General features: G+C 41.9%; 1 protein-coding gene across 5 annotated transcripts in view; it reads right to left on the bottom strand.

The window, feature by feature from the left end:
- Nucleotides 1-13,633, bottom strand: part of VPS13B (vacuolar protein sorting 13 homolog B) — a 415,034-nt gene that overhangs the window by 11,381 nt on the left and 390,020 nt on the right. For all 5 annotated transcript variants that reach the window (XM_052704440.1, XM_052704437.1, XM_052704439.1 and 2 more), the window contains exons 56-58: nt 12,197-13,020; nt 7,406-7,582; nt 6,322-6,492 (exon numbers count right to left, since the gene is read on the bottom strand). In XM_052704440.1, coding sequence (XP_052560400.1) covers nt 6,322-6,492; nt 7,406-7,582; nt 12,197-13,020 — 1,172 coding nt within the window. The remainder of the gene's footprint in view (nt 1-6,321; nt 6,493-7,405; nt 7,583-12,196; nt 13,021-13,633) is intronic.

Raw genomic sequence — 13,633 nt, 5'->3', positions numbered from 1 at the left:
TTTAAACGTTCAGATCACTTAATGTGAAAATATATTTTCACCATCCCACTACTTTCTCTAAAGGCTTCTGCTGAGTTGGTACAATTTAGCTCATTCTGTGTAGTAATTCTGAAAATGCTGGGCTTGGAATAAAATCCACCCATTTTTTGAAGACTTTAGTTCTTATGGAAATGAGATTTTCACATAAGCCTGAGATAGACTTCATGAGAATAAAAACTGCCTGTATTCAATAGATCATTTTTATATCCTCTTCCACTGCCAGAAATGTTCATAAGCTAATGCAACTTGTGATATATTACTAAGATTAGCAGAATTAGACTTTGAGACTTTTTGTTACTTTTTTGTGAAAACGATCATATTTTACTTTAATGTGCATGGGTCAAACTTTTACAAGTGACACAGTGACCTTCCCAGCTTTTAGTATCAACAGAGAACTCCAACTTAAATCTTCCTAAATGTAAACAGGTATGCGAGGTGGTACATTTCTTTGATCTTTAGTTTACTTGAGCCACTTAACTACAGACATGTCTCTAGTTATTGTAATTTTGATAGATAAGCTATTTGGAAATCACTAAGAATACGATTGGACAAAGTGACATCAGTTGAATGATGGTTTGCCTGATCCAATGTTCTTTGCTCAGCGAAAAGCAAGTCTGTGGGCTCCTTGGTTAGCTCTTAGTATCAAACCAAATATCAAAGGACAGGACGGCATCTCACCTTGGGAACTGGGCATTACTACTGCGACAAAGCACCTCTGAAGATATTGCTTTGTATGTGGAAGCAAACGCAGACATGATTCCGCAGATTCTGACAAGCACAGCAGAGGTATTTGGCCCCATATGTTTACCAGCATGACACACGCTAGTCAGCTAGCCGCTAACCAGTGTTCAGATGGTTTCAGTTACTGTTACTGGATAAACGAAGAAGTTGCTGACTTCGAACAACATGAACTAATATCTGTACACTGGTGTTCTGCCCAAATAAAGATGAGGAGGAGAAGCAGCACACATTTTCCCAGATCCCTGCCCCTGGAATACTATCCATCGGCAATTCACGCAACTTGCATCCCCCATAAAAGCCTCCCTTTCTTCTTAGAGGTATCACTTCCAATTTCTGTATGTGCATCATTTGCTGATCAGTGTATACTATTTCCCCAGAAAATACCGCTCCATTTTTAATACAATATTCTGTTATTATTGAGATCACTTGCCGAAGCTCAGTGTTCAGCTGATTTACTCTTCTTCATTTACAAAGGTCATGAAAGCTCCTTAATTTTAAGTCATGGAAGTGATAACAATTTTCAATTCAATTCAGTTTCACTTACCAGCTGCTCCTGCTGTTTGCCTAAAATAATATCCAACACCACATTGCACAATTGGGATTGTTTGTCCAGTCTTTTCTTTTGTATAAGTGGGTTGCATTGGAAGAGATGAAACAATACTTGGTGTTCTGCTAAGTTGCAGTATTACATTACCCTGTGACCTCCTTCACCCCATCTATCGAGGTCACCCACAGCAACAGAACAGAAGTTATTGCCTTATTAAACGTAATCCACCTAAGTCCTAGCACTAGTAAATTATTTACTGCAATACACTTGAGCAATGTTATAAGGTAATAATAAATAAGAGCCCACTCCAAAGGACCTGTGGTATGCTCCAGGCACTTCTCAGCTGGAATTAGGCCCAGAGGACAAGGAAACAGAATGGAAACTGCTGTGACTGTGTTATATAAGATTATTTATACAGTACCCGAAATAATATACAGCTTAATTAGCCTGTTGTTTAGTACTTCCACACCTTCTGCTATTCAGCCATTTACATACATTCTGAGCTCATCTGTGGTGCCACTGCACTCAAACCCTTTTGCAAGCTGTGTCTTCCTACCTGCAAGAAGTACAGCCAACAGTATTCTCCTCCTTCTCTGCTCACCCTTCGTAGTCTCTTACCTCAAACCACAACACACTGACAACTCATTCATATGCTGTGGTCACTTCCACAAATCACGTAACAAACTACAGCTGTGTTCCTTTAATATAAAGAGTGGCCAGTCCCACCATTTGTGTCTGGGGAAGTCAGGTCTGTGCAGCAACTTTCCTGCACACATCTTGTGTGAGAAAAGGAAAAAAAATATATAAATTGAAGGCTGAACAACCTCAAACCCCAACAGCAGTGAGACAGCAGTAATACACACATGAGGCTCAGTGCCTTTCCTTGCTCCAGAAATGGTGAAGCAGATGTCCTGTGGTATCCATGGGGCTTCTCCTTTTCTAATGTGAAGTCAGTGGAAGAAGCATCCTGCTGGACAGACTTACATCAGACTGTCTCTCCCCATTTGCTGCTGTTGGATGCGAGGGAGGCAGAGCATGAGGTATATGCCATGGTTCCTCCTTTCCCAGTCTCACCCTCACAGTCTGAAGGCAGTTCTAATGTCCTCCTGTTGTCCCTGCCCTTTCTCTATAATGTTTCTCACTCATTCTTTCTTTTTTTCCAATTCTTATTTTTTATTTTTATTTTTATCTTTTATGGAACAGTTCCCCATTCTTCTTCCCTTCCTTACCCTAGGCATTCAATTTTATATGCATGTCCACATATGTACACACACATTATGCCTGTATAAAGAAAACCTCAATAAAATTAAACACCAAAGCAACAAAACAAAAACATATTCTTCCATTACTGGACCAAAGAAGTTCCAGCAGCACCGTAACATCTGCTAAGCATCAGCTGGGGTGCACTCTAGTTAATACATGTTGCTCAGTAAGCATAAAAGAGATACTTCGATAACTACAAAATTTCAGAGTATATCACTGCACTACTTCAAGACGAATTTGATTACTGACAGTAACTGGTTCCTGCCCAGATTGACAAACATTATTTGGTAAATGTAGCAAAAATATGGCTCACAGAATTCACAGAATTTAGCAAAGCTTAGTTTCCTTGCAACAAATTCAGACCAAGGAATAATTGGAAATATTCCCAGTTCCTCACCAGGAGAAACTGGCCGTGCCCTGCCACGAGGCTGGAAGCTACCAAAACTGAAAGTGTTTCTGCTCCTTTTCTTTTTGCTATTGTCCTTCTGGGTTCCGCAAGTCTGTTACACTGAAAATAACATCACATGGAAATACAGCTAAAATAAAGTGCACCTGACGTTGGCTCACGTTCATGTATATGTACAACTGGTATGTGGAATAGCAAGACTGGCAGGGTTAGTGGCTCTCACAATTCAGTTTGTAGATAGGCAGATGTCAAGCAGCCTCGATTCGGTGATCGTGGCACTGTAAGAGCAACAACATCCCTTCATAACAGAAACCTGAATTTACTTCCCTAAAAAGTGAATAGCATTCAATAGCACTTTTGAAATTGTGAATAAAGTTTTTCTTTTCTAATATTTATCACCTTTTCAGTTATTCAGAAATGACTGACTTTCTTATGGAGCTACTTTACCACGTTACTTTCACTAGGACCAGTAGCTGAAAATAAGGCCCATCGTTTCAACATTCTCTTTTACACTTGGCTTATTATTTTAAGCTTGACCCTGTCAAGCAAAATACAAAAGATAATTCCTTGGTGGGGAGTGCCTGTCATCTAAACATTTTATGTACGATTTCACTGTATTTTTGTCTGATCGTATAGTAGGAAAAAAACCAACACGTGTCATGAGCTTTTGCTTCTTTTAATGTACGAATGTGACTAAAATGACCCAGCAGTCTCCCCCAAACTAGCGAAGAAGACGGCCAGCCAAAGATAACAATCAAATCAAACAACACCCTGACAGTGCTTGAGTCATTTAAAACGAGACAGGACAAAGCACTTAAGAATGTACCACTGGGAACAACTTGCACTGAGGAGGAGACAAGAGTACATAATTTTGGCCCCGATTCAGCAAAGCTCTTAAGCACATGCTTAAGAGCTTTGCAGAATTGGGGTCACTATGAGCCAGACTTTTGGAAAAATCAGAAAAGCAGCTCTTCGTTCTGTGTGGATACCACAATGTATCAGTGAGCCGAGTGCTCTTACATGTCAGTGCCTAGGCATGAAATTTGCATTTGCAGTTCTTCAAGCTGCTCGCATGAGTCAGATGGTTTTTGCAAACGCAACAGCACTCTGACTGTCCTATAAATCTTTTTTACACTTCTCCATGTTACAATTATAATGTCATAGAAATTACAGTTCAGGGGGTCTTGCTCTCTGCATTCCTGTACTGATCTGAACTCTTCGCGCTTGCAAAGGAATATAACAGAGCAGCTCCAATTTGTTTCCTTATGCACGAAGAACCTGGTTGTCTTTTTGCAGTGAGCATTTTCATGTTTACTCGGAACACGGTGAAAGGAAGTGGCACAGCAGCAGCTCACTTTGCCTACAACTGTTTTTGGAGGGAAGGCATAGCATTCATTAAACAAAACGGTCAGAAACAGCTTTCTAACGCATTCGCAAAAACTGAAACGTAGGTCTAAGTATAACTGAGGTCTCAATGCCATTTAGAGGAGTGCTGCTGTGTACAGAGAGAATACAGTCTTTTAAAAAATCAAGTTTAAATTACAAATTCATTCAAATATTTCTGACTCCTCCCTCAGTGACAGGTCCCATAATTGCCATTCTGTAGTTATGCAGTAACCCTTGTTATTTTTTTGAATGCTTACTTGCTTGCGTTGCTAAAAGAAAACGTATTTAGCAGTGAGGACTTTCTAAATAGGAACAGTGGGAGTAGGAGCAGGGTCCTGGCTTAAAAAGGAGCTCTCTTAAAATGCTGACATGCAGTTCTAAGTTTCTAATAAGAAGTTTGATTTCTTAGGAAAATTAGGGACACTGGAATTGTAAATCTTGATTTCCTAAACTCGGATGTCCTCCTGCAAACAACCAAAGCCTTGTGCACAGGAACGCGTTATACCAGAATAGCACATTTGTGAATGTGTTTTCACAGCTTCCCAGCTTTCCTGAACAGCAGAAACTTTTACATTAATATAGCCAAACTTATAGGTTGTGCTCTGCAGTTTGGGCTTACACTTTTAGCTCTGAAGAGCTCCGGTGTGTTGGCGAAGGGGACAGCCACCACATTATCTTCCCGCCTTATTAATAACTGAGCCACGATCACCAAACCATTTCACCAGCTCACATACACCAGGCTGTCATGGTGCTTCTAAAAGTATAATCTTTCATCCACCTTCTCAACCTGACTGCCCTTAGCCCAATAAAACAAGAAGGAAAAATAAAATCTCCTCTGAACTGCCTTTGATTTGCAACACCAGTAACAGCTTACTATTGGGGAAGTAGCCACTAATATACAAAATTTCTCCTTCATGCACAGTTCTCCCAGGACACTCTCTTTCCAGTTTACAGGCATTATCAAATGACAGTGCTTCACATCATCTAACCTTATTGCTTAAAATAATTTCCAGTAACTTAACCCAAACTTGTAACATTTTTACCACTTCCTCTTTGGGGCTTTCAGGGTTGCGGTTGCAAATTTAGAAGTTGTGTACACTACTGAAGATTAGGAAAGAGGACAAATCCCTTCAAGCTTCAGCTCTTCTAACCTTTTGCACTGGACTGCTTTTGGTCACTTTGATCTCTAAGGGATTCATACTCCTTAAGACGCACTGAGGAAGTCTGCCAAACAATACAACACTGCATTCCTCTGCTGTGTGACAAATAGAAGGAACATAGAAAATCCAGCCCCGTACTGCAAAACCCCTGTCAGAGGCTTTTCTAATACGGGTTAGTCTTCAAATTTTTAGGCACTATTTTGAAAAGGCTGGAGCAATCTTCACTTCTAATCAAACCACTTGGCTGCTTGATTAACACAGTTACACTGAATCGGGATGATCTGGGTCTCTCCGTAAAAGCAGAATTCCTCACCAAAGCTTACTTCACATCTGTGCTCAGTTCAAGTCGTTTTCAAACAAGTCTGAGAATTCCTAATATCTACAGTGCATCAAAAACAATCAGCTTCGGAAGGCATTCCTATAACTCACTGAAAAGTAAACACCAGCGTGATGACGTCTTTGTGCTGACTTAGTTACAAGTCACCCTGCCCAAGGCAGAATACTATTTTTTTCTGAGATTTACATCAGGTTCTGATGCAAATATTTCACAAAGAAAGCGAGTCCAAATTTGTTTGGTATCTGCAATTATTTTATCAGCAAAAATCACACACCGAAGTCACTAAACCTTGATAAAAACAAATGATATCTCATACACACGCAGTGTGACTATTTCACAGAAAAACAGCAGACGTTGCAATTATAACACACCCGTAGAAAAGGCTTATGAGCAAATCAGAAAACAGTATTATCACTCAACTTGATATTTAGTGGTACGTTACCTAGAAGGCTAATGCCTAAACGAGAGAGCCCTTGTCTCAGTCCTTCTCCCAGATTCTCTGGAAGCTGCCTTCTCCATTCTTCTTGTCTGTTGTAATGTTCCTCATCCAGCGACAGCCTATCCATATTCCGAGCAAGACTTGTTGCCAGATTGGTAATTGACGTCAGTGTACCTAAATAGATGGAGATATACATTTGGGTCTGGATCAAAATGCTTTAATTTAAAACACGGAGTTGTTCACTGCCTCGCTGAAATACTGTGCTTACGAGCAGAACAGCAAAGTCAATTGAAAAGTTGCCCATGTGTAACATTCTTTACTATTTGTGAAGCATCACCACGCTGCTTCTACGGTCCACATCACGCCTTTTACATTAGCCTTCACCAGGTTTGCCCAGCCAGTGGGAAAAGCAATTCATCCGAACATCCTTCCCTAGGTCCCACACTTCTATAAGTCTAACCTAAATAGAGGGGGGGCGATGGGAAGGCAAACAAATATGTACAGAATGAGCCCGCAAGGACGTCTCCTGAGCGAGCCTGACTCACCAGCAAGCAGCTGCAGCCATCTCTGCCGGCTGCCCAAAGCCACGCGATGGCACTGTTTAGACAGACTTTGCAAAACAAAAGCTGCTTGTGTTTTAAATCCAGCTCTGCCCTTCTGTCAAAACCCATCCGCATACTTACACAGTTATGACAACTGTATCTACTTTTTTTTTTCTTTCTTTCTTTTAAAGAAATAATAAATACGATGAGGCAACACAGTGTAGGATTTCTGATGGTTAGCAGAAGTGCAGAACACCTTCGATATTTCTGAAGTTATCACATGAAATACTGGCTGAGCCAAGCTGGGTTTCCCAGTGGGAGGTTTAAAATTCTGAAGTTTCTGAAACATTCTTACGCACCGTAGTTAAGCAGTGATCTGTTTAATACATAAGATGTTATATATGAGCTTTGCTACCCTCCCAGCATTTCGCTGCAGCCTAGCAAGCCAAATAAAGCTGCAAGCAATATTGTTTAAAATTTTAACACATTCTTTAACAGTGCATGACAACAAAGCAGCAGTAGGAGAGTCAGAGTAGGAGAATTACCTTTGGAAATGTGTTTTACAAATGATGTTGTTCCTCTGGAAACACCACTGACAAATGCTCCCGGGCCTCTGGTCAGCCCTTCGTATGGGAGCCTAAAGAAATCAGCTATGCCGTTCCCTATGCTTCTCACCAGACTAGCTGGGCTCCCAAGGATTTCCAGAGATCCAACAACCCAGCCTGTGTGGAGAAACAAGACAAATGTTATGCCTGCAGAAACTGCAGAAGCAGCAGTTGTGAAAAGGTTATTCCTTAATTCTCTTTTTCACACTAGAATTCATCGCATTATGAACTTCCTTTGAGCAAAACACGGGAAATAACTCATCCACTACGAATTCAAAAATGGCAATCTTTCATACTTCGTAAATCAAAGAAATCCTTTTGGCAAACTTGCAAATAGCTTTAGAATGACTTCCTTCCAGGAGCTTCCCGTATTTCTGCTAAAAGTGTGTTAGGGAGGTGGATGCTGGATTCTCACAGCTACAGAGGGACGGCACTGAAAGTTCAGATTGCTCAGTCAGTTCCATACGCTGTAAAGGCAGTGTCGTGATTTCACATCCTCATGTGATAGAATTGTGACAGCGAGTTTACACTGATTCAGTGTTCTGCGTTACAGGAGTGTGGAGGTCAATTGCTTGATGGAGTGTTATGAAAGGGGATGCAGATTTTTGACAAGTGCTTAAGAAGTTATTTTAAATCCACCCCAACTTTTCTAAGCTGATCAGTTTCTTTCAAAGCATCGTGAAAGCCAGAGAAATGTCTTTTTCTCAGTACAGTTGTGTAAACAGCAATGACATCTACATGCTGATTAGGTTACTCATAGGGGAGTATTCCCTACGCATATCCCATGAGAGGTATCTGCGGATCTGGTTTCCTATATAAATGCAAGGTTGCCAGCAGCTTGCTGAATGGCCAAGCATGCAGCAATCTGTGCGAGCCTTGCTAGAAAGCTGCTTGCAGGTCCTGTCTTTCTCAGGCTGGCTGGCAGCGAATTTATTAGGGAAATAGTGCTACAGAACTTTTTTTTTGGTGGTCCAGAGAGAGTGATTCAAAGACGGCAATAAACATGAAACGGGAACTGCCCGCTCTTTGAGCCTCAGCATCAAGAATTTCAAGCTAGCACTGTCAGAGCCACATGAGGCACGATGGGGACAGACGGCTGATGGACAGACAGAATCGCCTCCTGCTCTCCCGCCGAGGGCCCTTGATCTGCACTGCCCTCCTCATTCCCATCCCGTCACCGCACACTCCTGCTATCCAGATGCTTTCCTTGTTTGCTAGTAACCCCTCCCAGTCACTCCTGTGGAAGGCTGAATCATGAAACTCAACAGAAGAGAAAATGTTACTCATATGAAATGAATTAATCTCATACTATCATTCTAAGCTCCCGGAAAATCTATTATTCTTGTTGAATCTGTCCCACATTTCAGCCCTGGCAGGTTGAGAGCTCCAGTACAAGCAGCATAAAAAGTGGGAATCGCGTTGGACATAAGGGAGTGGGTGGGATGTGCTATGAAAACAAAAAACAAGAACTGCTGGCAGCCGGACGAGCGGAGTGGCCCCGGGCGCTCAGGCCCGCTGGCCCAGCAGCATCCCGTCCCACTGGCAGCCCACGCCGCTGGGGACACAGAGGAAGCCAGCGCTGCAGGCCGGGCCTGCTACTCCCTCCGTGTCATATTTTTAACAAATTATGCTTGCCACTGTGTGAAGTGATGAAAAGCTGGAGGGGCGGGGAGGCATGTACGGATGGAAAAGATGCTCTTTCTGCTTTTTCTGATCAATAATGTTGCAATAATCCCTTACAGCCAGATGCATCTCATTATTTTTAAATGCTTTTGGCATTCCTGAAGCAGTTGCTTCATACTCCAAGGTGACACTGTTGCAGCTTGATCCCTCCGGCTGAGGCAGGCTTGACAGGACAGCAGTGCCTGACTGCTCACCAGTCACTCAAAGCAGTGATGGGATGGTGCGAAGTGATGGGAGGGAGCTGCAGGACACAGCGAGGTAATGCCTGCAACAGCTGAGCAGCACTCCCACGCCAGTTCCACACACCTGCTTGGCCAGCCAGAATTCCAGGAAAGCCATAATAAAACCAGGAGTGAAACGGCTTGATTGCAAACCTGAGGGGCTGCCTGGTGTTGCAGGGACGGGTTGTTATACCTGGTCCCAGCCTGTGGGCTGTCAGTTTCGGGAAGCAGTGAAAGCAGTGCCCCGAGAGAGCAGTGTAGTTTGCGGTGGCCCTCCTTGGTCAGCAGTGAGAGCAAAAGTCATGGCTATCCATTGTAAGCATGCACAACACAACCCAGGGAAGAGGAGTGGAGTAAGTTGGGAACAAAAAAATGATGAATTGGGACTAATCGCTCAATTCACAAGTTCTGTGTTGCTCTGCAAACATACAGTGTCATGTTAGGCTACCAATTCCCAAAGTATGCTTAGTAATTATATCCACTAATATGGAAGGATTATGACTGCATTAGGAAAAAGTCACTGCATTTCCTTTGTAGGCAATTATAGGGCTAGATGTGGTTGATAGCAGTAATATTTTCAAACAGATTTTTAATAACTTTTAAATATAAGCTACCTTAATTAGAATAGATGGGAGATTTCCATTGCAAGTTGCACTAAATTAAGACAAGCAATGCTTGTCAGTGGGGCAGGTGGGTTGGAACTAGATGATCTTTGAGATCCCTTCCAACCTAAGCCATTCCATGATTCTATGATTCTAATCAGCATGTTTGAGTAGAGCTCTTCAGTCCCATTCGTTGCCTACCAGACCCTGAACCTGACTGCTCCTTTGTAGCACACGGTGCGGCCTGATACATTCCCATTAAGAGACTGTGGGGCCAATCGTGCCCCACAGTGGCAATGGTCTTGCATACACGTGGAGGTAAAACAGGACTGTATCTCACAGGGAGTAGAGGCACACATCTTTGTGAAAATGCTGTTTGTGCAGATGCTACAACAATTTACGCATGGGACAGTGGTAAGCAGAAGGGTGCCAAACATCCCCTCATCTTGCAGAAGATTAACATGGTTTAAATGTAGCAGAGCAAGCCCTCTTCCACAAGAATCCAATCCAAGACCTGTAATTCACCTGAGAGTGAGGAAAGGATTCAGTCTGCAGACTATATAGTGCTTTCTACTGGAATTTTTCTTTCTTTTTAATTTTGTTGACACAGTCAGCCTTATGACAAGCTTGACAAACCCTTTGCAATAAAGCAGTTGCTTTGTCTCATCGAGCAGACACACACAAAAGCCACCATTCTAATCATGGTAACTCCTTTCAAAATACACATTAGTTTTAATGCTGAGAGGGATTTAATTAATAACTAAATATAAGCTTATGTGCTTTCCTGAACAGGCGTTACCCTGAAGCAAACCTTATTTCTTAGTATCTAAATCTTTTCGATTTCAGGCTGTCATGAGCCCAAAGCAAGGGGTGGCCTGTGCACTGCTGCACTCTGCAAGAGTTGTGCAGGAGGAAACACCAAGACCAGGCTCAGGAATCTGTAACTAGCACATGTGCCTCACCTGGGATGTTGCAGATGAAAAGCCAGTATAACCCCAATTTCCTGCTGCAGTCTATCACCACTGGTAGCACCACCCCATCCACTTGTGGGCAGACATTCACACTGGGGACTACTACTGGCCACACTTTCACCCCTAATTAACAAGAAACTAGATCTTTCCTTTTGTACTATGGGATTTGACTGTAAAACAAATCCAAACAAGTAGCAAAAAGCAAAACCTGCAAATTTTGCAAGCAACTATGTATGGAAATACTGAATCCACGCATGACGTTATGGTGTGCAACTGTACAAGCAGTTGTCATAATCAGCTGTACAAATTGGGTACAAAAAAAGTGAAATACCAGATCAGCAGCTCACTATTTCTGTTTATAGATGCTTGAAATGCATGCATACATTTCTGGTAACTGTGCACAGAGATCAGGTCACAGCTATTCCTGCAAGTACAGATGTATACATCAGATTTTCAGAAAATCAATACGCAGGGAAATAAACCCAGACTTTCAGTATGGAATATGTGACTTGTGTGTGATCACGGAGGTCATGAAGAGGCTCTTCATCTTTAAGGCACAAAATCTGCTGCACACCAGGAGAATTTACATACCATATAACTTCATCATTTATAGATTTATATTTATAAACTAATATTTACAGGAAACAGAATGTACCTGCTAACCTCCCAGATTAATTGCTCACTATTGATCCTATCTGGGAAAAAGTTAGTAACAGCAAACTTCATAGTTCTTGGATCAAAGGACAGCAAACATCTGTGTGCCAGTTTAGCATGAAGGCTGTATGAAGAAAGACAGATTCCTAATCATAAACTGCAGCCAAAAGGAGTTTTAACAACAAAACAACATTCAGGGCTATAATTTACTCCTGAATGCAGAGCAACATGCTGAATAATTTGATTAAATGTAGTTTTAGGGAGTTTATGTGAGGAATGTGAGTCGATTCTGTCTAGCACTGTAACATAAAATGACAAAACCTAAGCCAGCTAGAATACATTTTTATGCTGTGTTCAGGGTTTAGTAAAGCCTTCAGGCGGCTGGCTAATGTTTAGCACAGCTTTACAAATCTTCACTGGTGTCTGCTCGGCCATTTTATTTCCCTTCTGTCACATGGTGGGATGTGAAATACGTCTCAAAATATTGTATCGTTACCAAACAGTAATTGCATGGCTAACATTTAGATTACTCAGCCTGAGAGACAATTACAGAATCCTGGCACCTAATAAAAATATTACAGGTTATGAAAAAGTACTGACCTGCTCTGAAAAGTGCTCCAGCAGCATAATGCATGGCCAAGGCATGGACAAGCTGCCTGGCAGTGGTGAAGATGGGTCCTCGCTCAAACACGGAGAAGGAGAGAGGGGTGTGATCTGAAGCTATGTACAGTTTTAATGAAGCATGAATGCTGACAAGCAGATTAACAGGCTGTATTGTTAATTTTCTTAACTTCACTGGCTTGACTAAAGCTCTTGCATGCTCTCTCACTTGTTTGGGTAGTATCTGGGTAGTACCAGAAGTATTCACGGACTGCGAAGCGCCTCTGTTTTCTGGAAGGTATGTATCAAAAAGAGTCTTAATGTAGTAAACAAAGGTGTCTTCCACATAGAGCCTAGCTGGTTTCAGTTCAAAGCTAAGGTCATTCACATGAAACATGAAATTCTCTTCTTCAGAAAAAGCAATGCAAAGCTTTATAAAGCAGTTTTCCTTATAGTTTTCCAAATCTTTGTTGGAAACACTGAGGTTGTTCGCTCTCGACCACTGCATGGTCTCATTTTTCTCTCCTTGGCACAGCAAGACTGCAAAATGGAAACTGGATTTGCTGTACAACTGATTGTCCACTTGCAAGTCCTCACAATACACTTGCAGACTATAAAATGGTGGGAGGCCTTCCCCGGTGTCCTGTTGGAACTCTTGCGACAGGGGCCTCAGGTAGCTGGTTGTTGGAGCCACGTGGAGAAAAACGTTGTCTGCTGTGAGCCGCAGGAGTTCAGATGACACTTTGTGATTTGTGATATCATCAAACACGGCAAGGCTTAGCTGACTGATAAACACTTTCAAGAACAGGCTCTGCTCTTGACTTCTGGATGTGAGAGAAAAATAAGTTTGTTACTTTATACGTATATTGAGTTTAGCTAGCATCTTGCTTAAAAAAGCCATTAGGGGAGACCTGCACTTAATAACACGGGAAACTCCTCATGTAAGCTCTATTAATGGGATCTGTCAGCCTTGATCACCACCGTGGGTATCACCCGAATAGAAGGAGATAGAAAGATAGAAGGAGACCTCCTAAGAAGCAGAATATTACAGATCTACGCCACTTTTCTCTCTTTCTTACCAATCAACAGGATAGATTGGACAGGAATTCCCTATATACAGAGTACTGCCCTATCAAATTTTCAATATAGCCACATATTAAAGTAGACAAATAAAATTTTCTAATAATTCAAGTACAGCCTCAGCTGTTTCAGGATTTTCTTGGAGCCACCACTGAAGGCTACTATTATGGATAATCCATTTCACATTATCAAAGCAGAATGCGCTCCAACTAAACCACCACGACATTTTTATAGTGATGGCATTGAAGGCTTCCCCCCCCCCCCAGTGTTAAGCGCTCTTTGCCAAGTTTAACTAGCAAGTGAACTATTATGTACTGCTGATGACCAATTTCTGAGGGATTAATACTTAATTATAGC

Source organism: Tympanuchus pallidicinctus, unplaced genomic scaffold, assembly GCF_026119805.1.
Source record: "Tympanuchus pallidicinctus isolate F22 unplaced genomic scaffold, pur_lepc_1.0 scaffold5, whole genome shotgun sequence".
NCBI classification, from domain to species: Eukaryota; Metazoa; Chordata; class Aves; order Galliformes; family Phasianidae; genus Tympanuchus; species Tympanuchus pallidicinctus.
This window is presented reverse-complemented; position numbering and strand designations above follow the sequence as displayed.